We start from the raw sequence: 27,074 nt of genomic DNA on the forward strand, positions 1-27,074 counted from the left end.
CCACCCGACGGTCTTTAGGGTCCCCCGGGCACGCCACGCGGACCCGCAGCGACTCCGCAGGGACTGCGCTCCCGTGCCCCTAGTGCTCCCGCGCTGCTGCTCCAGCCGCCCGGCAGCTCTGAGGATGGAGAGGAGGGCGCGGAGCTCTTCCAGGGAGTCCCGCGGGCGAGGCGGCAGGACTCCGCACAAGGAGAGCAAGAGGGCGAAGGCCGAGAGGAGCGGCGGAGGCCGCGGGCACCAGGAGGCTGGGCCCGAGCCGTCGGGCTTAGGACGGGCGGGGACCCCGGGGGAGCCCCGAGCGCCCGCAGCCACAGTGGTGGACGTGGATGAGGTCCGGGGCTCCGGCGAGGAGGGCACCGAGGTCGTGGCGCTGTTGGAGAGCGAGCGGCCCGAGGAAGGTACGGATTCGGCACCATTATCTGCCACCTTTCCAGGTGGTAACTAAGGGGTGTCAGATAAGGTGGAAAGGGTCATCCCACGAGACCCACTGAAGCCAGAGCAGACTGCTGGATGCTCAGGTTCCTGGGAACGGAAAGGCGTAAGTTAGGAACCCAGCAACCTGCTATGGTGAGCAAAGAACATCAAAAGAAATACAAATATCACTATATACTGGTCTCGGGGCCAGCCTTGGATGGGCGTGGGGAGCGAGTGTGGTACAGGTTGGGGACGAAGCAACTTGGCAAAGGAGCCATGAACTTGGTTTTTGTGGCCATGGAGGGGCATATGGGCACCTAATTTAAGTAAAGACATGCATGAGCTGGTGGCTGTAGGCTGTAGGCTTATTCTTCTTCCTGCGTCCCCACCCCTCGGTCTTACCTAAAAGCATTTTAAACTGGGAAGATGATCATTCTTTCTGAAAAGCAGTCGCAGCAGAGCCAAGTGAAGAAGAGCCACACCTGAGTTTAAATCACAGCTCAACCACTTGCTAGCCATGTGATCATAGGAAGGACCTTAACCATCTCTCATATAACAGTACCTGCCTCAGAGGGTAGTGGTGAGGATACAACGAGAAAAGGCATCCAAAGCACTTTGCACAAAGTCTGGAACAAAAACGTACTCAATTCCAGCTGCAAGCTAAGAGACAGGAAAATTAGATCAAAGGAGGGAATGCAAAGAAAGTGTCTCTTTTGCTTCTGCAGGAGAAACAACTCTTGGGAAAATTTTATCTACCTCCAGTCTTTTTTATAATGAGTGGAAGAAAAAAATGATTACCACTTCAGTGGGATGACAGATGTTAAAAGAAATTAACTAAGGAACAGTGTGTTATATTGCTTCCTGCTGGCTATGAAGTTTTAACATTTCCTAGTTACCAGCAATGCAGTACATGCTGGATCACTGAAAGCTACAATTTAAGGAAGATCTCTGCAGTTGGGGTATAATTTAAATGGGTCATGTTAACACTGTTTTGCCCAGTTGATGATACCCTTTCATCAGTCAGAAACCTCTGTTCAGTAAATGGTTGCTGGGTTCAATGCTGAAGTTAGAGGGCTTGTAACTGTTAGGCAGCAGATCACACTGGTAGGGTAGACAAGTAAGGGAGCCACCATTTATGAAACCCCTACTATATGCCAGGCACACACTGGGTGTTTTATTGAGTTATTTAATCCCTCACCATCCTCTTATCACAGATGAGGAAACATGCTCTGAGAAATTAAGTAACATGCCCAAGTCCCGTAGCTGGGAAGTAGAGAAGCCAAAATCCTAGAGTAAGACAGTCTGATTGAAATGCTCACCCTTGCTTGGTGCTGCCACTCATTTCTGGTCATGGTCCTACTGGCTGTGGCCTTGGGCACCTTTTTGGGCCTCAGTCCCTCCAGGTACAGAGTAACAAAAGCAGGAGACCTCAAGCAATGGGCGAGGAGTCCCACTAAGGATGAAGTGACCTTTGCTGAGCCCTTGTGTGGGAGGTTTCTGAAGCTCATGGGGAACAGAGAGTAACGTCCCCTCCTCTTTCTCACTTAGCACCACACTCCCAAAGGCAGGCTACTTAAGACGGGAGAAATGAAAAGGCACTTCACCTCACCAAAATGTTGGGGACTCTCAGACAATGTTTAAAGGTTTTCCTGCTTGAATAATTAATGTTTCACTATTCACTTAAACCAAACAAGTTGGATATTCAAGCAACTTATTCTAACAGAATAATATCTTGGGGGTAAGTCTTCACGTTAGGTTTGAGGATATAAATTAGTTTTCTATTCATATCTCTTGCTACTGTATGAAGGAATTTTTGAGGCCTTTCTTCACTTATAAAATGTAATTTTGTATATGCATTTATTTATTTTTACTTGCCATGGCTACCACTGGCAACTGAAACATATTTATAAACTAATTAAAACTGGCAATGATACTGTTAGTCATTGCCCTTGAAGAAGAATATTATAAAAATTAATATGTTGGTAGAGCAGCATTTCCCAGAGTAGGTTCCATGAGAAATAAGTTCCATAGAATATCAACGAGTGTTCCTTAGAGAAAATATTACCTGTCCAAATGTGTGTAAACAAAGCTAAGAATGCTTTGCGAGATTCTCATAGCTTCAATGTCCTGAATAGCACTGGGAACTCCAGAAATGGGATGTAGTGCCTAGTATTCTCTAAACTCATTTGCCCAGGAAATTCTTCTTTGGTGGAGCACCCTGTGGTATTAGTATTTCGTAGGATTGCCTTTAGAAACTGCCATACTATGGTATTCAGTGCTGATTTTGTTTTTGTGCTGGTGCAGCTTGCATCTCTGTCCTCTTCTTCAAGTGATCTGCACATCAATTTGGTGGTGACCTTTCTGGGGCATGAAAATCAAATTTTCAGGCCTACTAATTAGTTATCCCCTTTGTTCCCATCTCTTACAAATAAGATTTTAGGCCAGGTGCCATAGCTCATACCTATAATCCCAGCACTTAGGGAGGCTGAGGTGAGAGGATCACTTGAGGCTAGGAATTTGAGACCAGCCTGGGCAACATAGCAAGACCCCATCTCTGCAAAAAAATAAATTAGCCAGGTAAGGTGGCATGCACTTGTAGTCCCAGCTACTTGAGAGGCTAAGGTGGGGGGACTGCTTGAGCCCAGGAGGCCGAGGATGCAGAAAGCCATCATTGCATCACTGCACTCCAGCCTGGAGAGAGCAAGACCCAGTCTCAAAAGAGAGAAAAAAAGAAGGAAAGAGAAAGAAAGAAAGAAAGAAAGAAAGAAAGAAAGAAAGAGAGAGAGAAAGGAAGGAAGGAAGAAAGAGGGGAGGGAGGGAACGAAGGAAGGAAGGAAGGAAGGAAGGAGGGACGGAAAGTAGACTTTACCATTTCCTAATTTTTAGTCACCTAGTCCTCTATGATCTTTTTAAACTGGCAAATAATATTCCTTTAGTCAGTTTTCTAGTACCTGGAGGTTAAAATTCTTGAAATTTTCATAACTCTTACATTTAAATCATTTTCATTCCTCCTTTCTTCTCACACTCAACTAATATTTATTGAGCACACGTATGGTGCCAGACACTATTCTAAGTCCTGGGGGCATAGTGTAAATAAGACAAGACCCCAAGAAGCTTGTGTTCTTGAGACTGACTTTCCTTGATATTGTTTCATTTATCACCCAAGCATCTTGGATGTTCTGAACCCCAGTTCCTTATCACTTTTTTCATACATATTAGTAGGTGAATATTACCCCATAAAGTTAATTTTCAAAGACTATTGAGATCAACACCTTAATGGAGGTGCTAAAATGATTGAATTTCAGACATTAAGGCATGTAATGAATGGGGAAGTTATTTCATGGAAGATAAGCCTCTGGACATGTGCTTGGAATCACTTAAAACAAACCGGACAGAAGATGGCCAAATAGGAACAGCTTTGGTCTACAGCACCCAGCGTGATCAACACAGAAGACAGGTGATTTCTGCATTTCCAACTGAGGTAACTGGTTCATCTCACCAGGACTGGTCAGAAAGTGAGTGCAGCCCATGGAGGGTGAGCTGAAGCAGGGCGGGGCGTCACCTCACCCAGGAAGCACAAGGGGTCGGGGGATTTCCCTTTCCTAGCCAAGGGCTGCCATGACAGACTACCTGGAAAAACAAGACACTCACACCCAAATACTGTGCTTTTCCCAAGGTCTTAGCAACCTGCAGACAAGGTGATCCTCTCCCATGCCTGGCTCGGTGGGTCCCACGCCCAAGGAGCCTTGCTCACTGCTAGCACAGCAGTCTGAGATTGATATGCGAGGCCGCAGCCTGGCTGGGGCGGGGGGGGGGGCGGTGTCCGCCATTGCTGAGGCTTGAGTAGGTAAACAAAGTGGCCAGGAAGCTCAAACTGGGCAGAGCCCACCATAGCTCAACAAGGCCTACTGCCTCTAGACTCCACCCCTGTGAGCAGGGCATAGGTGAACAAAAGGCAGCAGACAACTTCTGCAGACTTAAACATCCCTGTGTGACAGCTCTGAAGAGAGCAGTGGTTCTCCCAGCACAGCGTTTGAGCTCTGAGAATGGACAGACTGCCTCCTCAAGTGGGTCCCTGACCCTCGTGTAGCGTAACTGGGAGACACCTCCCAGTAGGGGCCAACAGACACCTCATATAGGCGGCTGCCTCTCTGGGATGAAGCTTTCAGAGGAAGGATCAGGCAGCAATATTTGCTGTTCTGCAGCCTCCGCTGGTGATACCCAGGCAAACAGGGTCTGGAGTGGAACTCTAGCAAACTCCAACAGATCTGCAGCTGAGGGACCTGACTGTTAGACGGAAAACTAACAAACAGAAAGGAATAGCATCAACATCAACAAAAAGGTCATCTACGCCAAAACCACATCTGTAGGTCACCAACATCAAAGACCAAAGGTAGATAAAACCACAAAGATGGGGAGAAACCAGAGCAGAAAGCTGAACATTCTAAAAATCAGAGCGCCTCTTCTAAACCAAAAGATTGCAGCTCCTCACCAGCAATGAAACAAAGCAGGACAGAGAATGACTTTGATGAGTTGACAGAAGTAGGCTTCAGAAAGTCAGTAATAACAAACTCCTCCAAGCTAAAGGAGGATGTTCAAACCCATCGCAAGGAAGCTTAAAACCTTGAAAAAAGATTAAACGAATGGCTAACTAGAATAAACAGTATAGAGAACACCTTAAATGACCTGATGGAGCTGAAAACCATGGCACGAGAACTTCATGACGCATGTGCAAGCTTCAATAGCCAATTCAATCAAGTGGAAGAAAGGGTATCAGTGACTGAAGATCAAATTAATGAAATAAAGTGAGAAGACCAGGTTAGAGAAAAAAGAGTAAAAAGAAACGAACAAAGCCTCCAAGAAATATGGGACTATGTGAAAAGACCAAAGCTATGTTTGATTGGTGTTGGGAGCAGGCCCCCCAAAATCTGGCCATAAACTGGCCCCAAAACTAGCCATAAACAAAATCTCTGCAACACTGTAACATGTTCATAATGGCCCTAACGCCCAAGCTGGAAGGTTGTGGGTTTACGGGAATGAGGGCAAGGAACACCTGGCCCGCCCAGGGTGGAAAACCGCTTAAAGGCATTCTTAAGCCACAAACAATAGCATGAGCAATCTGTGCCTTAAGAACATGCTCCTGCTACAGTTAACTAGCCCAACCTATTCCTTTCATTCGGCCCATCCCTTTGTTTCCCATAAGGGATACTTTCAGTTAATTTAATATCATAGAAACAATGCTAATGACTGGCTTGCTGTTAATAAATATGTGGGTAAATCTCTGTTCCAGGCTCTCAGCTCTGAAGGCTGTGAGACCCCTGATTTCCTACTTCAAACCTCTATATTTCTGTGTGTGTGTCTTTAATTCCTTTAGCGCCACTGGGTAAGGGTCTCCCCGACCGAGCTGCTCTCGGCAGATTTGTGTACCTGAAAGTGATGGGGAGAATGGAACCAAGTTGGAAAACACTCTTCAGGATATTATCTAGGAGAACTTCCCCAACCTAGCAAGGCAGGCCAACATTCAAATTCAGGAAATACAGAGAACACCACAAAGATACTCCTTGAGAAGAGCAACCCCAAGACACATAATTGTCAGATTCACCAAGGTTGAAATGAAGGAAAAAGTGTTAAGGGCAGCCAGAGAGAAAGGTTGAGTTACCTACAAAAGGAAGCCCACTAGACTACCAGCAGATCTCTTGGCAGAAATCCTACAAGCCAGAAGAGGGTGGGGGCCAATATTCAACATTCTTAAAGAAAAGAATTTTCAACCCAGAATTTCACATCCAGCCAAACAAAGCTTCATAAGTGAAGGAGAAATAAAATCCTTTACAGACAGGCAAATGCTGACAGATTTTATCACCACCAGGCCTGCCTTACAAGAGCTCCTGAAGGAAGCACTAAACATGGAAAGAAACAACCAGTACCAGCCACTGCAAAAACATGTCAAATTGTAAAGACCATTGATGCTATGAAGAAACTGCATCAATTAATGGGCAAAATAACCAGCAAACATCATAATGACAAGATCAGATTCACATATAACAGTATTAACCTTAAATGTAAGTGGGCTAAATGCCCCAATTAAAAGACACAGACTGGCAAATTGGATAAAGAGTCAAGACCCATTAGTGTGCTGTACTCAGGAGATGCATCTGATGTGCAAAGATTCACACAGGCTCAAAATAAAGGAATGGAGGAAGCTCTACCAAGCAAGTGGAAAGCAAAAAAAAAGCAGGGGTTGCAATCCTAGTCTCTGATAAAACAGACTTTAAACCAACAAAGATCAAAAGAGACAAAAAAAGGCCATTACATAATGGTAAAGGGATCGATTCAACAAGAAGAGCTAACTATCCTAAATATAGACACACCTAATACAGGAGCACCCAGATTCAGAAAGCAAGTTCTTAGATAGCTACAAAGAGACTTAGATTTCCACAAACTAATAATGGGAAAATTTAACACCCTACTGTCAGCATTAGACAGATCAATGAGACAGAAAGTTAACAAGGATATCCAGGACCAGAACTCAGCTCTGCAACAAGCAGACCTAATAGGCATCTACAGAACTCTCCACCCCAAATCAACAGAATATACATTCTTCTCAGCACCACATCACATTTATTCTAAAATTGACCACATAATTGGAAGTAAAGCACTCCTCAGCAAATGTAAAAGAACAGAAATCACAATAAACTGTCTCTCAGACCACACTGCAATCAAATTAGAACTCAGGATTAAGGAACTCACTCAAAACCACACAACTACATGTAAACTGAACAACTTGCTCCTGAATGACTGACTACTGGGTAAATAATGAAATGAAGGCAGAAATACAGATGTTCTTTGAAACCAATGAGAACAAAGACACAACATACCAGAATCTCTGGGACACACTTAAAGCAGTATGTAGAGGGAAATTTATAGCACTAAATGCCCACAAGAGAAACCAGGAAAGATCTAAAATCGACACCCTAACATCACAATTAAAAGAACTAGAGAAGCAAGAGCAAACACATTCAAAAGCTAGCAGAAGGCAAGGAATAAATAACATCAGAGCAGAACTGAAAGAGATAGAGACAGAAAAAACCCTTCAAAAAATCAATGAATCCAGGAGCTGGTTTTTTGAAAAGATTAACAAAATAGACCGCTAGCAAGACTAATAAAGTAGAAAAGAGAGAAGATTCAAATAGATGCAATAAAAAATGATAAAGGGGATATCACCACCTATCTCACAGAAATACAAACTACCATCAGAGAATACTATAAGCACCTCTACACAAATAAACTAGAAAATCTAGAAGAAATGGATAAATTCCTGGACACATACACCCTCCCAAGACTAAACCAGGAAGAAGTCAAATCTCTGAATAGACCAATAACAGGCTCTGAAATTGAGGCAATAAATAATAGCTTACCAACCAAAAAAAGTCCAGGATCAGATGAATTCACAGCCAAATTCTACCAGAGGTACAAAGAGGACCTGGTACCATTCCTTCTGAAACTCTTCCAATCAATAGAAGAAGAGGGAATCCTCCCTAACTTTTTTTATGAGGCCAACATAATCCTGATACCAAAGCCTGGCAGAGACACAACCAAAAAAGAGAATTTTAGACCAATATCCCTGATGAACATCGATGCGAAAATCCTCAATAAAATACTGGCAAATGAATCCAGCAGCACACCCACCACGATCAAGTTGGCTTCCTCCCTGGGATGCAAGGCTGGTTCAACATATGCAAATCAATAAACGTAATCCATCACATAAACAGAACCAATGACAAAAACCACATGATTATCTCAATACATGCAGAAGAGGCCTTTGACAAAATTCAACAGCCCTTCATGCTAAAAACTCTCAATAAACTAGGTATTGATGGAACGTATCTCAAAATAATAAGAGCTATTTATGACAAACCCACAGCCAATATCATACTGAATGGGCAAAAACTGGAAGCATTCCCTTTGAAAACCAGCACAAGACAAGGATGCCCTCTCTCACCACCCTATTCAACATAGTGTTAGAAGTTCTGGCCAGGGCAATCAGGCAAGAGAAAAAAATAAAGCGTGTTCGATTAGGAAAAGAGGAAATCAAATTGTCCATGTTTGCAGATGACATGATTGTATATTTAGAAAACCCCATCATCTTAGCCCAAAATCTCCTTAAGCTGATCAGCAACTTCAGCAAAGTCTCAGGATACAAAATTAATGTGCAAGAATCACAAGCATTCCTATACACCATTATCAGAAAAACAGAGAGCCAAATCATGAGTGAACTCCCATTCACAATTGCTACAAAGAGAATAAAATACCTAGGAATCCAACTTACAAGGGATGTGAAGGACCTCTTCAAGGAGAACTATAAGCCACTGCTCAACTAAATAAAAGAGGACAGAAACAAATGGGAGAACATTCCATGCTCATAGATAGGAAGAATCAATATCATGAAAATGGCTATACTGCCCAAAGTAATTTATAGATTCAATGCCATCCCCATCAAGCTACCAATGACTTTCTTCACAGAACTTGAAAAAACTACTTTAAAGTTCATATGGAACAAAAAAAAGAGCCCATATTGCCAGGACAATCCTAAGCAAAAGGAACAAAACTGGAGGCATCACGCTACCTGACTTCAAACTATACTACAAGGCTACAGTAACCAAAACAGCATGGTATTGCTACCAAAACAGAGATATAGACCAAGGAACAGAACAGAGGCCTCAGAAATAACACAACACATCTACAACCATCTGATCTTTGACAAACCTGACACAAACAAGAAATGGGGAAAGTATTCCCTATTTAATAAATGGTGCTGGGAAAACTGGCTAGCCATATGTAGAAAGCTGAAACTGGATCCCTTCCTTACACCTTACACAAAAATTAATTCAAGATGGTTTGAAGACTTAAATTTAGACCTAAAACCATAAAAAACCTTGAAGAAAACCTAGGCAATACCATTCAGGATATAGGCATGGACAAGGACTTCATGACTAAAACACCAAAAGCAATGGCAACAAAAGCCAAAATAGACAAATGGGATCTAATTAAACTAAAGAGCTTCTGCACAGCAAAAGAAACTATCAGCAGAGTGAACAGGCAACCTACAGAATGGGAGAAGATTTTTGCAATCTACCCATCTGACAAAGGGCTAATATCCAGAATCTACAAAGAACTCTAACAAATTTACAAGAAAAAAAAACCCCATCAAAAAGTGGGCAAAGGATATGAACAGACACTTCTCAAAAGAAGATATTCATGCAGCCAACAGACACATGAAAAAATACTCATCATCACTGGTCATCAGAGAAATGCAAATCAAAACCACAATGAGATACCATCTAACACCAGTTAGAATGGCAATCATTAAAAAGTCAGGAAACAACAGATGCTAGAGAGGATGTGGAGAAACAGGAATGCTTTTACACTGTTGATGGGAGTGTAAATTACTTCAACCATTGTGGAAGACAGTGTGGCGATTCCTCAAGGATCTAGAACTAGAATTACCATTTGACCCAGCACTCCCATTACTGGGTATATACCCAAAGGATTATAAATCATGTTACTATAAAGACACATGCACACATATGTTTATAGCAGCACTATTCACAATAGCAAAGACTTGGAACTAACCCAAATGTCCATCAATGATAGACTGGATTAAGAAAATGTAGCACATATACACCATCGAATACTATACAGCCATAAAAAAGGATGAGTTCATGTCCTTTGTAGGGACATGGATGAAGCTGGAAACCATCATTCTCAGCAAACTATCACAAGGACAGAAAAGCAAACACCGCATGTTCTCACTCATAGGTGGGAAATGAACAATGAGATCACTTGGACACAGGGCAGTGAACATCACACACTGGGGCCTGTTGGGGGCTGGGGAGCTGGGGGAGGGAGAGCATTAGGAGAAATACCTAATATAAATGATGAATTGATGGGTGCAGCAAACCAACATGGCACATGTATACCTATGTAACAAACCTGCACGTTGTGCACATGTACCCTAGAACTTAAAGTATAAAAACAAAAAACAACAACAAAAACAGACACATGTAAAGCTCAGTGCTTTTTATATGTATGTGTTATTTTATCCTTATGCCAGAGATAGGTGATATAGCTCATGAACTAGTTATTATGGGATAGTCATGAGATGTTAGCATCCTCATAATATAGTGAAGAAACTGAGGTGTGAAAAGGTCATACGCCTTGCCTAAGGTCATCTGGATATGAAACAGTAGAGCCAGAACTGGAATCCAGACCTTCTTCACAAATTTTGTGCCTGTTCCAATATACCCCCACTCCCTTTCTTTTTTATTTTATTTTTGAAACAAGATCTAGCTCTGTCACCCAGGCTGGAGTACAGTGGTGCAGTCATAGCTCACTGCAGCATCAACCTCCCAGGCTCAACCTTTCTTCCCACCTCAGCCTCCTGCATAGCTGGAACTACAGGCATGCACCACCATACCCAGCTAGTTTTTAATTTTTTTTTGTACAGACAGGATCTCACTATGTTGCCCAGGCTGATCTTGATCTCCTGGACTCAAACGATCCTCTCACCTCAGCCTCCCAGAGTGCTGGGATGACAGGCATGAGCCACTGTGCCTGGTCCCCACTACCTTTCCAGGAGCCTGCTCCTCTCCAGGCCCTGTGAACTCTGATTACTCTGATTTGACTTATTCTAATATTTCCAGCAAAGTCTCCAAGTTGCACCGACTCCAATACCAAGAATTGGACCAACAGATGCTAGTCAGTGAATACAGTGAAGTTTCAATATAATTATTCTTTTGCTTTGATTTTTTTAAGGTACCAAATCCTCCGGATTAGGGGCCTGTGAGTGGCTTCTTGTCCTCATTTCCCTGCTCTTCATCATCATGACCTTCCCTTTTTCCATCTGGTTCTGCATAAAGGTGAGATTCCATGAGGACCCAATAGGTAATTTCCTGAGGCCTCTCACTGGCCACACCATGCCCATTCTCACTTCTGTTTTCTGGTACATGTTATTGCTCCATGTGGAATGCCCTCACCCCAGACTCACCTTCTAGGATAGCTCTTACTCCTCCAAGACCTTGCTCAAATGTGAACAGGAAGCCTTCCTCCAGACTGTCATTCCCTTCCCGGTGCTCCCGTGTCACTCTGCTTTCGCTTCGTTCTAACACTTACCATGTGTATTATATTGGCTATGTCTCATTCCTCTGCATTCTATGACCAGAATGGATCATGACATCTACTCCACATACTTCCACGAAACTTCTCAGGCAGCTTCTATAGACCATGAATCATGATTGTCTTTGGCCCACAGTTGGTTACAGATGCCTGTCCCTGAAGTAAATGAAGACCTGTGTCCGTTCTGGAAGCACATGCCAAGATGGAATTAGAGGAGCAAGAGATTTATTGGGAGACATTGCCTGTGAAACATTAATGGGAAAGAAAACAAGAGTAGTCAGGAGAAGCCTTCAGACAGTTATGCAGGCCTGACACTTGTGATATGAGAAGGGGAAGAAAGGATTGGGCAGAAAGAGCCTCTGACTGTGGTGCAGCTCTGAGAAAGCATTGGCCAGCCCAAAAGGGAACTCCAGAGCAAGGTTTGCTTCATAGGAGTCCCACAGTGGGCAGAAATGGCACCGCCCTAGTACTCCTGCCATCTCAGTCATTGGCTGGAGCTGCAGAGAAGACTGTGACCTTGGCTGAAACAGTACATCTGCTGCTGGGGCTGTTGTTGGTTTTACTCCTCACAGCAAGCAGCAGCTCTTTCCTCTTCCCCTTCACCGTTCCCTCCCCAAGATACATTTTGGTATATTTCGTGTTTTTGTTTTCATTTATCTCAAAGTATTTTCTCATTTTCCTTGTGATTTCTTCTTTAACCCATTGGTTAGAGTATGTTGTTTAATTTCGACATATTTGTCAATTTCTCAAATTTCCTTCTGTTATTGATTTCTAATTTAACTTCATTGTAATAAGAGAATATACTTTATGTTATTTCAATCCTTTTAAATTTGTTAAAGTTAGTTTATGGCCTAGCATATTATCTATCCTGGAGACGATGTTTCATATATGCTGGGAAAGAATGTGTTATTCTGCTGTTGTTGGGTGGAGATGTTCTGTGTAGATGTCTGTTAGGTCTATTTGTTGACAGTGCTATTCAAGTCTTCCATGTCTGTCTAGTTCCATCCATTGTTTCAAGTGGGATATTGAATTCTCTGACTGTCACTACTGAATTGTCTATTTCTACTTTGAATTATTTTGGTCTTTTTCCTCATGTATTTTGGAACTCTGTTTTTAGGTGCATCTATGCTTATCATTGTCACACTTCCCTAATGCATTGATCCTTTTATCATTATACAATGTCCCACTTTATTGCTAGTAACATGTTTGCTTCTTTTGAAGTCCATTTTCTCTGATGTTAGGATAGCCATTCCTGCTCTCCTTTAGTTACTGTTCTTATGGTATATCTTTTCCATCTTTTACTTTCAGTCTGTTCATATCTTTGAATATAAAGTGTGTCTCCTGTAGACAGTGTATAGTTGGCAGCAGGCTCTTCTTGAAGGGTGACCTGAGCACCTGCATGATTGCCACAAGATCCAACACTGACTCAGCCATGGTTTTTGGGAAAGGCTCTCAGGTCTGGTCACTTAAGATGGTAAGCCCTAAGAAGCCAATTAGGGAGAGGAAACAAAAGCAGAACCAGGCAGTTATATTTGAGCAAGGTCTTGAAGAAGTAAGACTCCCCTTCATCTATGGGGAGAATTTGTTTTTTCCAGTAAAAGCAGGTAAGAAACAAGTAATGCTAGGAAACCAAGCAATTGGGAATTGCTGGGCATGCTCTAAGAACCACATACAGTCATTCATTCTGATTGTTTCAAGCAAGGCAGTGTTCTGGCCTCATAAAATTGTAAACCTCATGAAGACAAACAAAACATGGTTCCCAGCCTCAAAGGACTTACAGTGGGTTAGTAGATCCTGTTACTTTAAGAAGCACATTTCAAAATGAGTTTTGTTGGGCCTCTTTATCACATTTTTATATCTGGCTAGTTATTATTCATTGGAGCTTTTTAAAGTGGAGGGAGGATAAGGAAGGAAAATAAATTTGTCTATAGTCACAAATCATTCTTTCATTTATTCAATAAATATTTATTGAGTACTTACAATGTATCAGGCATTTTTTTTTTTTTTTTTTTTTTTTTGAGACGGAGTCTTGCTCTGTCGCCCAGGCTGGAGTGCAGTGGCGCAATCTCGGCTCACTACAAGCTCCGCCTCCCGGGTTCACGCCATTCTCCTGCCTCAGCCTCTCCGAGTAGCTGGGACTACAGGCGCCCGTATCAGGCATTTTTTAAGCACTGAGAAAAAAAGATTAATTCCGTATCATCAAGGAGTGCCTCATCTGGTGGGGCATATATTAATATATAAATAAGCAGACCAAGTTAAGTCAGTGATAAACATGCAATTGAACTCAGATTCTGATACTGGTTCAGAAAGTGAAGTTTATCTTTAAAGTAGTGTGCAGTAATTTCTCTATTTCTCTTCTAATAGACATTCTCCAGAATCTTTTTGTCATTTAAAAGTATCTCTGCACATTTTCAGGGTAAACACAAATTTTCTAGATCTATCACCAATGAAAATTGGCAAATTAAAATCCAATTGAGGCTGGCCACGGTGGCTCATGCCTGTAATCCTAGCACTTTTGAAGGCCAAAGCAGGTGAATCACCTGAGGTCAGGAGTTCGAGACCAGCCTGACCAATAAGGCGAAACCCTGTCTCTACTAAAAAATACAAAAAATTAGCCGGGCATGGTGGCTCACACCTGTAATCCCAGCTACTTGGGAGGCTGAGGCAGCCGGGAGGCGGAGGTTGCAGTGAGCCGAGATCATGCCACTGCACTCTAGTCTGGTTAACAAGAGCGAAACTTCGTCTAGAAAAAAAAAAAAAATCCAATTGAATCATTTTGAAGCAGCCTCAGAAGAAATTGCACTCTGAAACAAAATATCACAAGTGGTATTAAAATATACTCCCTCTTTCTGTCAAATAGCTAATGAGCAATACATATAAAAGCTAGTAATGCAGAAGTCACAGTAAAATACAAGATTTAATATGCCTTGATAAGATTAATTTAGGGAAAGTTGGCCATGGTTTTTTAGATAGTCATAAGTCTTTAATCAAAATTCTGTCTATGGGTTCAAAAATTAACATGGTTAATATACTTTTTCATTTCTGAAATTTTACACTTACTAAATATAGAGTTTGGAAACTTAAGTATTAATAGAAATTTTTTCTTGGTTCTCAAAACAAAAAACTTCTGATATCTAGGATCATTCTTATGCCAAGGCCTTTTGAAAACTTTATTTTTCTTTCTGGGAGTGATTTGAAAGGATTAAATTTCTCTTTAGGTTGTACAAGAGTATGAAAGAGTAATTATATTCCGACTGGGACATCTGCTTCCTGGAAGAGCCAAAGGCCCTGGTAAAAAACACTCTTTTTTTTCTAAACACCTCTCTCCTGACTTGCCAATTTCTTCAACCCATGCAGATTTGTAATATGAACCTCAGATTAAATGAAGTAACTTGATTCATGATATCTGAATTTTCCAATCTGTTACTTATAGGTTATTCAAAAATCCTTCAGAGACTATTACTACTAGGTCATAGGTAGCCAAGAGAGAGAATTGGCACAGAGAACCCAGATGCCAGGGCGAGGCTTGCTGGAATAACAAGTTAGCTTAGGACCAATGGCTGGGGACTGATTTGAGTACAATGTGTATATGGTCAGAGTCCTGTGAATTCTCAGAGAAAAGCTGAGCTAGTTCCCGATCCAGGTGCTCAGATCCAATCATGGGAGATAGGCAAAGTTCAGAATTCAAATAACAAATTGGTCTTCAGTTACAGGGATTTAAAAAACATAGGTTAGGCCAGGCGCGGTGGCTCAAGCCTGTAATCCCAGCACTTTGGGAGGCCGAGGCGGGAAGATCACAAGGTCAGGAGATCAAGACCATCCTGGCTAACACGGTGAAACCCCGTCTCTACTAAAAATACAAAAAATTAGCCGGGCGTGGTGGCGGGCACCTGTAATCCCAGCTACTCGGGAGGCTGAGGCAGGAGAATGGCGTGAACCCGGGAGGCGGAGCTTGCAGTGAGCCGAGATCGCACCAGTGCACTCCAGCCTGGGGTACAGAGAAAGACTCCGTCTCAAAAAAAAAAAAAAAAAAAAAAAAAAAAAAAAAAAAAAAAAACATAGATTAAGCATTTCTTGTGGCTCAGACTCTGTGCTAACCATAAGACATGGTCTCTGCTCAGGACCTTAAGATCTAGTGGAGTTGATGTCCAGAGGTCCAAGCTCATTATGGGAGACAGATAGAAGTATGGTCAGTCTGAAAGGTTTAGTAGTGGGGGTTTGGAGATCTAAGTCAGCCAGGAAGGTATGAGGAGCAAAGTCCCATGTGTATATATTGGAGAGGGTCTGAGTTCCAGGACATGCCCACAGAGACCAGACTAGGGACAAATATCAGAGTTTGAAGATTCAGAATGAACATATGAGTCCACACAAAAGTAGAACCAGACCCTGTAGTTCCAGGACAAAGAACATCTTGTTCTGGCCCTGGTTTTCAGGAACCTTCTCAATTGGCACTGAGGAGGACTAGTAGCTGACTAGTATCCTGGACTCTGTGAGGTGCTGCTTGTTTCCACAAAGCTTTGGCTCTTGCAGGAGCCCACAGAATCCAGTGGGCTCTCACAAAATCTCAATAAATCAACCTACAAATGTTTATTGCACATTGGTCCTATATATTATATTGGGTGGGCAAGGACTAACTAGCCAACCAGAAAGCTGGTATCATGATAATTGCTATTCTGATTACTTCTGGGGCTCACATTCTAAGGAATATGACATGGAGGTTGCTGGCCCTAAAGTTTGACACCTGGGTACACTCATGGATTCAAAAACAATTTTAGAGAGCGCCTAAAAGGCACTAAGTCAGACACTAAGGCTAACAACAGCGCATAGGACACTACTTAGGGAGTTCAATTCTAGCGAAAGGACAGACATGCAACTGAGATCTGGGGAGGCCAGCACCATGACTAACAGGACCACACAGCCCAGTTTGCTGGGAATAATCCCTGTTTATACCTATTGTCCCCGATTATATATTATAATATATAATAGTGCTCTCCTTTTACCCTCAGGTGGAGGTGGGCTGGGCCAGTGGTCTGTAATTACAGGCTAAGAAAAGTAATGTAGTGTGCAACCCGACCCCAGAAAGGTGAAACCCAAACAGCCTTCATGCTAGCTATTTATCTGTCACTTCCTCCTCCCTCTCTTTTAGGTCTTTTCTTTTTTTTGCCCTGCCTGGATACCTACCACAAGGTTGACCTTCGTCTCCAAACTCTGGAGATACCTTTTCATGAGGTAAGCCAAATGATGGCTTTTGTTTCTCTATACATTTTCCATGGTCTATCTACCATGGAAAAAATGATTATTTATACTCAAAAATAGGAAAGAAAAATAATGATATGGACTACATCAGAACTTAAAAGTTTTGTGCATCAAAGGACACAATTAACAGAGTGCAAAGGCAATCTAGGGAATGGGAGAAAATATTTGCAAATCATATATCTCATAAAGGGTTAATATCCAAGATATATAAAGAACTCATACATCTCAATAACAAAAAAAGTAAACAACCTGATTTAAAAACTGGGCAAAGAACTTTGTGATAGTTAACCATATGTGTCAGCCTGGCTAGGCCATGATCATTTGACCTATATTTGGCCAAACACATCTGGATGTTACTGTGAAGGTACTTTTTTAGATGGGATTAACATTTAAATCAGTAGACGTTGAGTAAAGCAGATTACCCTCCCTAATGTGGGGTGGGCCTCATCCAATTAATTGAAGGGCTCAAGAAAAAGACTGATCTCCCTTTGAGGAGGAAGGAATTCTTTCAGTAGAAAAGATAAACTTTTCGCTGGGTCTTCAGCCTGAAGATTTTAGACATGCTAGCTTCCATAAACACATGAGCCAATTCTTTAAATCAATATTTTTTTCTCTCCCCACCCCAGCATACCTATATGTGTATGTGTGTGTGTGTGCATATATACGTATGGTGAAACCCAAACACACACATACACATTTTATAGTTTCTCTAGAGAACCCTAATACAAACTTGAACAGACATTTCTCAAAGGATGACATACAAAGAAGATGAAAATATATAAATGGGCAACAAGCATATGAAAAGATGCTCAGCATCACTACATTAGGAAAATACAGATCAATATCACAAGATATCACTTTACACTGATTAACATGGCTACTGTTTTTTTAAAAACCCGGAAAATAACAAGTGTTGAAGAGGATGTAGACAAATTGGAACCCTCGTGCACTGTTGATAGGAAAATGTAAAATGGTGCAGCCACTGTAGAAAACAGTAGAGCGGCTCCTCAAAAAATGAAGAATAGAATTACTGTATGACCCAGCAATTCCACTTCTGCATGTAAACCTAAAAGAATTGAAAGTAGGGTCTTAAAGAATATTTGTACATCTGTGTTCATAACAGTATTATTCACAATAACCAAAAGGAAGAAGCAACCCAAGTGTCTACTGATGACTGAAAAGATAAATAAAATGTGATATATAACCCACAATGGAACATTATTCAGCCTTAAAAAGAAAGGAAATTCTGACATTCTACAAGATAGATGAACCTTGAGGACATTATGCTAACTGAAATAAGCCAATCACACACACACACACACAAATACTGTATGATCCTACTCATATGAGGCACCTAGAGTAGTCAAATTCATAGAGACTGAAAGTAGTATGGTGGTTGCAGAGATTGAAGAGAAGGAAAAAGTGGAGAGTTATTATTTCATGGGTACAGAGTTTCAGTTTTACAAGATGAAAAAGTTATGGAGATGGATGGTGGTGATAGTTGCACAATATTATGAGTGTATTCAGTATCACTGGACTGTATACTTAAAAATGGTTAAGATGGTAGTAAGTTTTATGGTATATGTATTTTAACACAATAAACAAAATTGGGGAAAAAAAACTCGCCCCTAATCCTGTTACCCATAGTTAACTGTTGATATTTTGGAGTATATCCTTTCAGATTTTTCAATGTACGTGGTTATATTTACAGATGGGTATATACACATATACATATATCATACCATATATACTGTTTTGTAATGTGTCTTTCTTAACCCAACAATATATTGTGATCATCTTTTCACATTAGCTAAATGCTTCTATCCCTTTATTTTAAATGGACATACAGCATTTCATTTAGTGGCTGTATCACAATTTACTCAACCAATTCCCTGTTGTTGATGTTAAATTCTTTCCAATTTGTATTCCAATTAGCAAAACTGTGAGTAACATCCTTATAGCTAAACCCTTAAAATATGTCCTTATGATCAATATAAAAAGGGAAATGTTAAGACATCTTTCTAGGGCTTGTGATGTATATCATCAAAGCATCCCCTAATGTACACTCTAGCAAGCAATACATTAGAGGGCTTGTTTCCCAGAACATGCTTCTCTTTTGGCAGATGTTTTATTTTGGTATCAGTTTAGAAAGACCTGGTTTGGAATCAACTGAATGTCTTCTTACGAGAAAATTATTTCTGATTTTTTTTTACAAAAGGATTTACCACAGGATTAAGTTGTGCATTCTTTCATGTATTTAATAAAAATTTCATAATTTTCAAAAACATGTCTATTTTAAATAAAGGGTAGGCCAACTCTCTTTTTCTCTTGCGGAGAAAATTCCCTTTGAACACATTTGGTTCCTCTAACCCCACATAGGAAAGGAGCCCAAGAATCAAGCCTGTCATCCGAACTTTTTTCTGCCTAGATTGTGACCAAAGACATGTTTATAATGGAGATAGACGCCATTTGCTACTACCGAATGGAAAATGCCTCTCTTCTCCTAAGCAGTCTTGCTCATGTATCTAAAGCTGTGCAATTCCTTGTGCAAACCACCATGAAGCGTCTCCTAGCACATCGATCCCTCACTGAAATTCTTCTAGAGAGGAAGAGCATCGCCCAAGATACAAAGGTACTTAGATAAATGTAATGGCCAATATGCTGAAATATTTATCTTTTATTCATTTGTTCATTGGCCATTTATTAAATCTTCTATGGCCAGTTCCATCCCTTAGGGACCATCCCTTTGGGAGCTCATAGCTAGTTAGGAGGTTGCCAAATTGAATCTAAGTCCATTATAGTTATCAGTATGGTGCTTGTTAATCAGTCATTGCCACAGTTTTTGCTCTCAAACCTACTCCAGTGACTTTAAATTCATACCCAAGTACTCACCTAGTATTAAGTATTGAGAATGATTCCTGGCAGGAATGGTGGGGTTGGTGGGGATGGACAGGAGGGGTTGGTACACAAAGATGATAAAGCATGGTTCCCAGGAGCTTACTGTCTACCTGGGGAAACAAGCATAATGAGTGTCAAGTTAAATAATAAGTTCAAATAAGACTTTCAGACAACAAAAGCTAAGATGTCATAGACCTTTACATGCTGAATTACGCAATCCATTGTCTAGATTTAATCAATTTGGAATTAGAGGGGAAAGAGCAAGAACTGCTTTACAAGCAGCTCCCTCTAGTCCACAGGCAGCAAGCTCAGCAAGCTCATTCACGGCCAGGGTCGGTGGCTTTGATTCTTACCAAGGCAGGTAGGCAAAAGGTATTCAGAGGAGAAGTGAGAAGACAGCAGGATTCCAGGCAGCTGGCCAATGGAGTGGCAATTACCACCAGCAATGGAGCCTGTCACTGAAGCAGTGGGGACACCCAGGCCCAGAACTGGGTTAGGAGGTTGTGAATCATGGTAGTTGGAAGGAGGACCTCAAATAGAGGGACCCCAAGAATCAAAGGCACTGGTAGTAATTATGCTTTATGGGATGTCCCCCTTCACCCTCCCTTCCTTATTCATCCTTCTCCTTTAAAGGATAAAGTCCAGACACTTGACATTCAAGCTTGCCCTTGTTACACTGATTAGAATATATATACAAATGTTCTTTGACTTATAAACCATCATAAAGCAAAAAATATCATAAGTTAAAAATGCATGTATCCTAATAAACCCATGATAAAAGTCAAAAATTGTCAAACCATTGCAAGTTGGGGACCATCTATCTAAGACATTAGTTTTCCCAGACTACAACCACCGTAGCAGCAGGGGCTATGTTTTATCCATCTCTTGGTCCTCAGCACGGGCTTGTCACACAGCAGGTAGATAATGTTTTTTGGATAAATGAATAAATGACCCAACTGTTGTAGTCTCACCTCTTGCCACCCTTCTCCCACTGAATCTAATACTCCAACCTACTTTAGCTTTTGTCCAGCATTCAGCACTTTTATGCTCCCATTGCCTCCTCTTGGGCTGTATCTTCTGCATGGAAAACTTCCCTTTTCTCCACAGGCAAGATTTTATTTGTCCTTTAAGATGCCACCTATTCTGTGATGTCTTTATCAACATTCCTTACTCTCACCCACACCCCCAAATTAGTCTTCTCAGGGTTCTCAATGCACTATGCTTACTATTTGTCTAATAACTAAAAAATAATGAGAAAATAAGTGTAAAAAGAAGAGTTTGGGTCAACATGGAGAGCTCCATGCCCTGCCCCTCCTTTCCAGAATCCACAGTCGATTTTCTTCCCTCCCCTGTTTCCAACTTCAATCAAGGGGGTGGACGGGACTGGGAAGCAGGAGGAAACTGGAGCCACCAGCATCAGCTGTAGAAGTGAAAACATCCTATAAATGAAAGACATCTGGAAGAGAGACTAGAGACTGGTTCTCAACTCAGTGCATTTTAAAACAGATTTTTAAAATATATCTGTATTAGTTCCTATTACTTCTGTAACAAACTACCAAAAACTTGGTGGCTTAAAACCAAACAAAAATTATTAGTTTTGAAGACCACAGAGTCCAAAATCAGTTTCAATGGGCTAGAGTCCAGGTGTCAGCTGGACCAATTTCTTCTGGAGGTTCTGAGAGGAGAATCCGTTTCTTTGCCTTTTCCAGCATCTGGTGGCTGCCTGCATTTCTCAGCTTGTGGCACCTTCCTCCATCTTTAGAGTGCATCCTTCCAATTCCTGCTTCTATCATCATGTCACCTCTTCTTCTGTAGTCAAATCATCATTTGCCTCCCTCTTATAAGGACACCTATAATTACATTTAGGGCCACCTGGATAATCCAGGATAATATCCCCATCTCAAGAGCCTTTAACTTAATCACACCAGCAAAATCCCTCTTGGGGTAACATTCACATGTTCCAGGGATTAGGACATGGGATATCTTTGGGGACCATTATTCAGCATACCACACAATCTTCAATTGCACAGATATTTATTGGGTGGCACTATGCAAGTTAAACAACTCTTTGCAAGGCACTGTGAAGTTAAATACAACAGGCAAATAATGTCCTTTCAAAGGGAATGTTCTTCCTTAGTACAGAACAATGGCCACCAGGGTTTAGGCGTGCTCTCCTTCCACCTGGAGGCTCCCACTGACATCTGAATTCTTCTCTCCACAGGTTGCCTTGGATTCAGTGACCTGTATTTGGGGAATCAAAGTGGAGAGAATAGAAATGTGGGTAGGAAATTAACAAGGAAGAACCGTATGATAAAGGAAAATATTCTGGTTTCATCTTAAATTTTTCATTTGAAGAATTATTTTCACTGAGTACTATAGCCATATCAGCATAAATTTATAAAAAAGAGAAACAAATCACCTAATATCTTACAGCCATAACACAATCACTGTAACATTTGGACAAATTACTCTGATTATTTTTTTCTCTATGAATCTAAAAATTGTTTTAGATAAAATTTACATGAAATTTCCCATTTTAGGCCAGGCACAGTGGCTCACACCTGTAATCCCAGTACTTTGGGATGCCAAGGTGGGTGGATCGCTTGAGGTCAGGAGTTTGAGACCAGCCTGGCCAACATGGCGTAACTCTGTTTCTACTAAAAATGCAAAAATTAGCTGGGCGTGGTAGCACATGCCTGTAATCCCAGCTACTAGGGAGGCTGAGGCAGGAGAATCGCTTGAACCCAAGAGGCAGAGGTTTCAGTGAGCCAAGATCATGCCACTGTGCTCCAGCGACAACCACAGAGCGAGACTCAATCTCAAAAAAAAAAAAAAAAAATTAGCCGGGGGTGTTGGCAAATGCCTGTAATCCCAGCTACTTAGGAGGCTGAGGCAGGAGAATCACTTGAACCCAGGAGGTGGAGGCTGCAGTGAGTCGAGATTGCGCATTGCACTCCAGCGTGGGTGACAGAGTGAGACTCTGTCTCAAAGAAAAAAAAAGAAAGAAGAAAAGAAATGTCGCATTTTTGCTATTTTAAACGGTGGTTTTAGTATAATATATTTACTAAGCGGTACAGCCATCACTACTAATTCCAGAACATTTTCATCATCCCAAAAGGAAGCCTGTACTCATTAAGTGGGAATCTCCCATGTACTCCTTAATCTCTGGCAACCACTAATTTAGTTTCTGTCTCAATGGATTTGCCTCTTCTGGACATTTCACATGAATGGAATCATACAATATATGGCTTTTTGTGTCTGGCTTCTTTTCACTTAGCATAATGTTTTCAAGGTTCAACTATGCTTGAGCATGAATCAGTACTTCATTACTTTTTATGATCAAATAATATTTCGTTGTGAGGCTATACCACATTTTATCGGTTCATCAGCTGATGGACATTTGGGTTGTTTCTGCTCTTTGGCTAGTATGAATAATGCTACAGCAAGCATTAATTTGTAAGTTTTTGAGTGAACATGTTTTCAATTCTTTTGGGTCTGTATCTAGAAGTAGAATTACTAGGTCATATGGTAACTCCATATTTAACTTTTTGAGGGGCAGCTAAACTGTTTTCCATATATGCATTTTTATAGTTATAATCAGGGTCAAAAGACAATTTTGTACCTTTTATGCAATACATTAGGCATCATTCTTATTTGGTCAGTTGTACCCTTTTCAAAATCAATTCTTCTCTTTTATAAACTTGGATGAATTCCCCTTATGTTTGTTATCAGTAGTGTGGCTCTTCAAGCCATTGTTCAAATTTATTAGTTGGGGTTTAGATTATATCCTAAGTGGAAAAACTGAGCACAGCTCATCAATACAAAACCTGCTGTGTTGATAATGAGAAACTACAGCTCTACTGTAGCATCAGCAATAATACAAAACTGCATTTGAGGCATCGACCTTGGAGATCTGCCTACTTTTGACCTCAGAAGTCTAGGGATGGCACACTCTGGTCACTCAGAATTTGCTACTCATCATGAGACAGCAGTAGAGAAGCTTGCAAGTCTGTGTGAAAGCTTTGGCCCCTAAATCATGGCTGCACACCTACATGCCTGCATTCTTTCTTTTTCAGTAAAGATGTGAGGCTGCCAGCTGGGCTTCAGCACTCACTGGCTGTGGAGGCTGAAGCGCAAAGACAAGCCAAAGTGCGGGTGAGCACTCCATCCTCCCACCCAGACTGCTCTTTAGGAAGGCCTTCTCATGGAGAACATTTCCCCTTTGTTTCCTTACTGTCCATTCATTAGGCACTGGGCAGAAGCTGTCTTGGGCCCTTACAACTCTATTAAAATTGCTCTCTTAAAGTGTGTTAATAGTCCCCTGACTGACTAATGCAACTCCTCTCCCTCTCTGAAGCTACTGATAATAGTGACCACTCACTGCTTGAGTCTCACCTTCTCTCTCTCTCCTTAAAGGCATCTCCTCCACACACATCAATCCCTCTTCTCTAGTGCTGGCATCTTTTCCTGGGTAATCATAGTCACCCTAACTTCTAGGTATCCCCTAGAACTGTATCCCAAGCTTGGCACAAGTTTTGGAGGGACAACCACGATCAGGGCCCAGTTCCCTCAGTGCTAGAACCAAGAGAAGGCTGTGCTACTCGGCTCCACTCAGGCATGACAGCGAGAAGCAAAGATGTGGCAGCTAGCAGCTTCTGGTGACTGAGGTGTGGGTGAGGGGGCCTTGGGAAGAGGAAAATGAAGAATGAAGGGAGGCAGATTTCTCTGAAAGAACAGAGAGCAGGTGAAGATAAAAACCTGAACCAGTAAGAGGATCATTGCCTGTGGACCACTGAGGGGACGTGGGGATGAGGAAGGGGAGGAGGACAGTCCCCAGGGCAGTTGCTTCAAGATCTCTGAGTGAAGTCCTCTTCACCCACTTTCAGGTAGCATTTGGGTAGTGAGCTCAGCACTTTCTCTCCAGAAATGTTTACCCATTCACTTTGCCTGAGTTGGGGGTCACCCTTTCATAACGTCATGCCTTTGCATGGAATGCTGGCTAATCTTTTCTCTATGTTGGCAAAATCCTAATCTTTCAAGGCCCACCAGATGCTAATAACTCCCCTAATACTTTGTTTATACTTGTGATGGCTCCTAACAAATTCCACCTTAAATTGTGATTAATAGTTTAATCTGTCTCCCCAGCTCAAGACCCTTCAGAAAGAAGACTAAACCTGTTCTATGCTTAACCGTGCTTGCCACATAGTAGATGCTCAGTGCTTGTCTGCTGAGTCACACTGCATAGTGGTGAAGCCTTCAGGGAATGAAGAACAATCACTTTGCTTTTCGTCACATGTTTTCTAGATGATCGCTGCAGAAGGGGAAAAGGCTGCTTCTGAGTCCCTGAGGATGGCAGCTGAGATTCTGTCAGGCACCCCTGCTGCTGTTCAGCTTCGATATCTCCACACCCTTCAGTCTCTGTCCACAGAGAAGCCTTCCACTGTGGTTTTACCTTTGCCATTTGACCTACTGAATTGCCTGTCTTCTCCCAGCAACAGAACTCAGGGAAGCCTCCCCTTCCCAAGTCTTTCCAAACCTGTTGAGCCACTAAATCCTAAAAAGAAAGACTCTCCCATGTTATAGGAAGGATGAGGCGTAATATGACTGTAAAGGGGCCTGCCATAGAAAAGCCACATCCCTGAGGGAGGCATTCTGTCCTCATTCCCTGCCCTTCCTTTGGTTGCCATACGGAATGGCCATGGAATGCACAAAGACACAATGCACCATCCATGAGAAGACAGTGAAATGATGTAATGACAGAGAAGGCAGACAACACATTTCCGTGACTCATCTAGTCAGAGCAATTATGGGAAACAGCTTTGGTCAACATTCTACTTTGGAAAGAATTTTGAGTCCAGATGTGGTTAAATTTTGACTTCTGGGAACTTGGTTCAGATGTCCCTTTCACTGTATGTCCTCTGGCCCCTTTGGCAAGGTTGCCACAGCTCACACAGCCCTTCCTACAAGCACCTATCATTGGGCTTGTCACACTCTATTGCTCTTCTGTCCTGAAGATGCGGTCTTCTCTCCAACGATACTACCAATTCTTCAAAGGCACGTCTTAGTTTTCCTCAACCACACTCAATCTTTTTGCTCCACCTTGAATTCCTCACACCTAACCCTGATAGTTACCTAAAGTGACACTTATATGTTTCAGAGTGAATGCAAAAAAGAGAGATGTACTTGGAGTCGGATATACAATTTATCCCTAATTAAAACATTTAAAAGAAATTCTTTTTGTGGAGATTCCTTTTTTAAATAAAGAAATAAATAAAAGGACAAAAACATCTGACACATGTGGCTTAAAATCTGAGGGAGAATCACTATAAATAGTGGGCCCAAGTGTAATCTATTTTCAGTATAGAACTTACCAGCTTGTTTATTTCTTCAAACGGTAATAATATTAGGTAACCTATACATGCCCTGACAAATTGTTTTCTTATACAGATATTTCTTAATATAGATACATTTCTCTAAGTCTTATTTTCCATTAATTTGCCTTATACAATTAGAAATGCATATCTGCAGAAAAAAATAAGCCAATAAGAAAGCTTATCTATACTTACAGCAAATTCTCTATAAACTTAAAAAAGTCACTAACATTATAAAACATTACTAACATTACTAAAATAATGTTAGTAAATTCTGAAGCCCAAGGAACAGGCAAAACTCTAAACTATGCAGGGGTGCCGAAATATAAATGTGGAATCCAAAAGGCTCTCATGTCCAAATAAGTCAAAGGCAGGTAACAAAATCTACCAGACCCAGGAGTATGGTGTCGGAAACAAGAAAGCAAACACTGATGAAGCAGCAACAGGACATGGGTTGGGGAACTCCTAGGTGATTTCCTAGAATGTCTCATCATCTAGGATGTGGAGCTTGCTTTCATGGACCAGCCGGGGCATGATCATAGGTGGTTTAGCCCATTTAAAGGGTCAATGGCAATCAGAGCACTCCTGAAGTGGGAAATGTTTCTCATTACTACTGTGTTGGCCCATACCCATTCCAGTGTATTGGTTATTGGAATTAAGATGGCACCAAGGGTTGTTGGTCACTTTTCACACCATATATGACGGTTCCTGATCTCAGGATAGCAAATTTTGGCATGTGTAATGAAGAAGAAGGTAGAGTCATGCTGGGTCAGGCATAACAGAAGCCAAAAGCAGAACAAGCGGAAGTGAACACCAGGGTAAAAATGGCTTTTATGACTCTTCATACTTCCTTATAACACTGGTTTTTTTGTCAAAGGCAGATTTTGCTTGCATATCTGGGGAGTGCCTATGGTATCTCCTATTGTTTGGTTTCCTCTGATGTCTGGCACAAGCCAGTATTTA

General features: G+C 41.6%; 2 protein-coding genes across 3 annotated transcripts in view; one reads left to right on the plus strand and one right to left on the minus strand.

Moving 5' to 3' along the window:
• The first annotated feature begins 42 nt into the window (after positions 1-42).
• Positions 43-25,971, plus strand: NPHS2 (NPHS2 stomatin family member, podocin). 2 transcript variants are annotated; one of them, XM_003258954.4, is made up of 8 exons: positions 47-398; positions 11,227-11,330; positions 14,805-14,877; positions 16,733-16,815; positions 19,271-19,474; positions 21,962-22,017; positions 23,817-23,895; positions 25,045-25,971. In XM_003258954.4, the coding sequence occupies exons 1-8, from the start codon at positions 125-127 to the stop codon at positions 25,321-25,323; spliced, it is 1,152 nt and encodes a 383-aa protein (XP_003259002.1). In that variant the 5' UTR covers positions 47-124; the 3' UTR covers positions 25,324-25,971. The 2 variants fall into 2 exon arrangements, with proteins under 2 accessions (XP_003259003.1, XP_003259002.1); XM_003258955.4 differs by lacking the exon at positions 19,271-19,474 and having other exon boundaries at positions 43-398; positions 25,045-25,968.
• AXDND1 (axonemal dynein light chain domain containing 1) overlaps positions 21,688-27,074 on the minus strand; it is a 192,567-nt gene continuing 187,180 nt past the window's right edge. Inside the window, exon 26 of the mRNA XM_003258953.2 lies at positions 21,688-21,981. Coding sequence (XP_003259001.2) covers positions 21,974-21,981 — 8 coding nt within the window. The 3' untranslated portion in view covers positions 21,688-21,973. The remainder of the gene's footprint in view (positions 21,982-27,074) is intronic.

The sequence above is a fragment of the Nomascus leucogenys genome, chromosome 12 (genome assembly GCF_006542625.1).
Source record: "Nomascus leucogenys isolate Asia chromosome 12, Asia_NLE_v1, whole genome shotgun sequence".
In the NCBI taxonomy this organism is placed as follows: Eukaryota; Metazoa; Chordata; class Mammalia; order Primates; family Hylobatidae; genus Nomascus; species Nomascus leucogenys.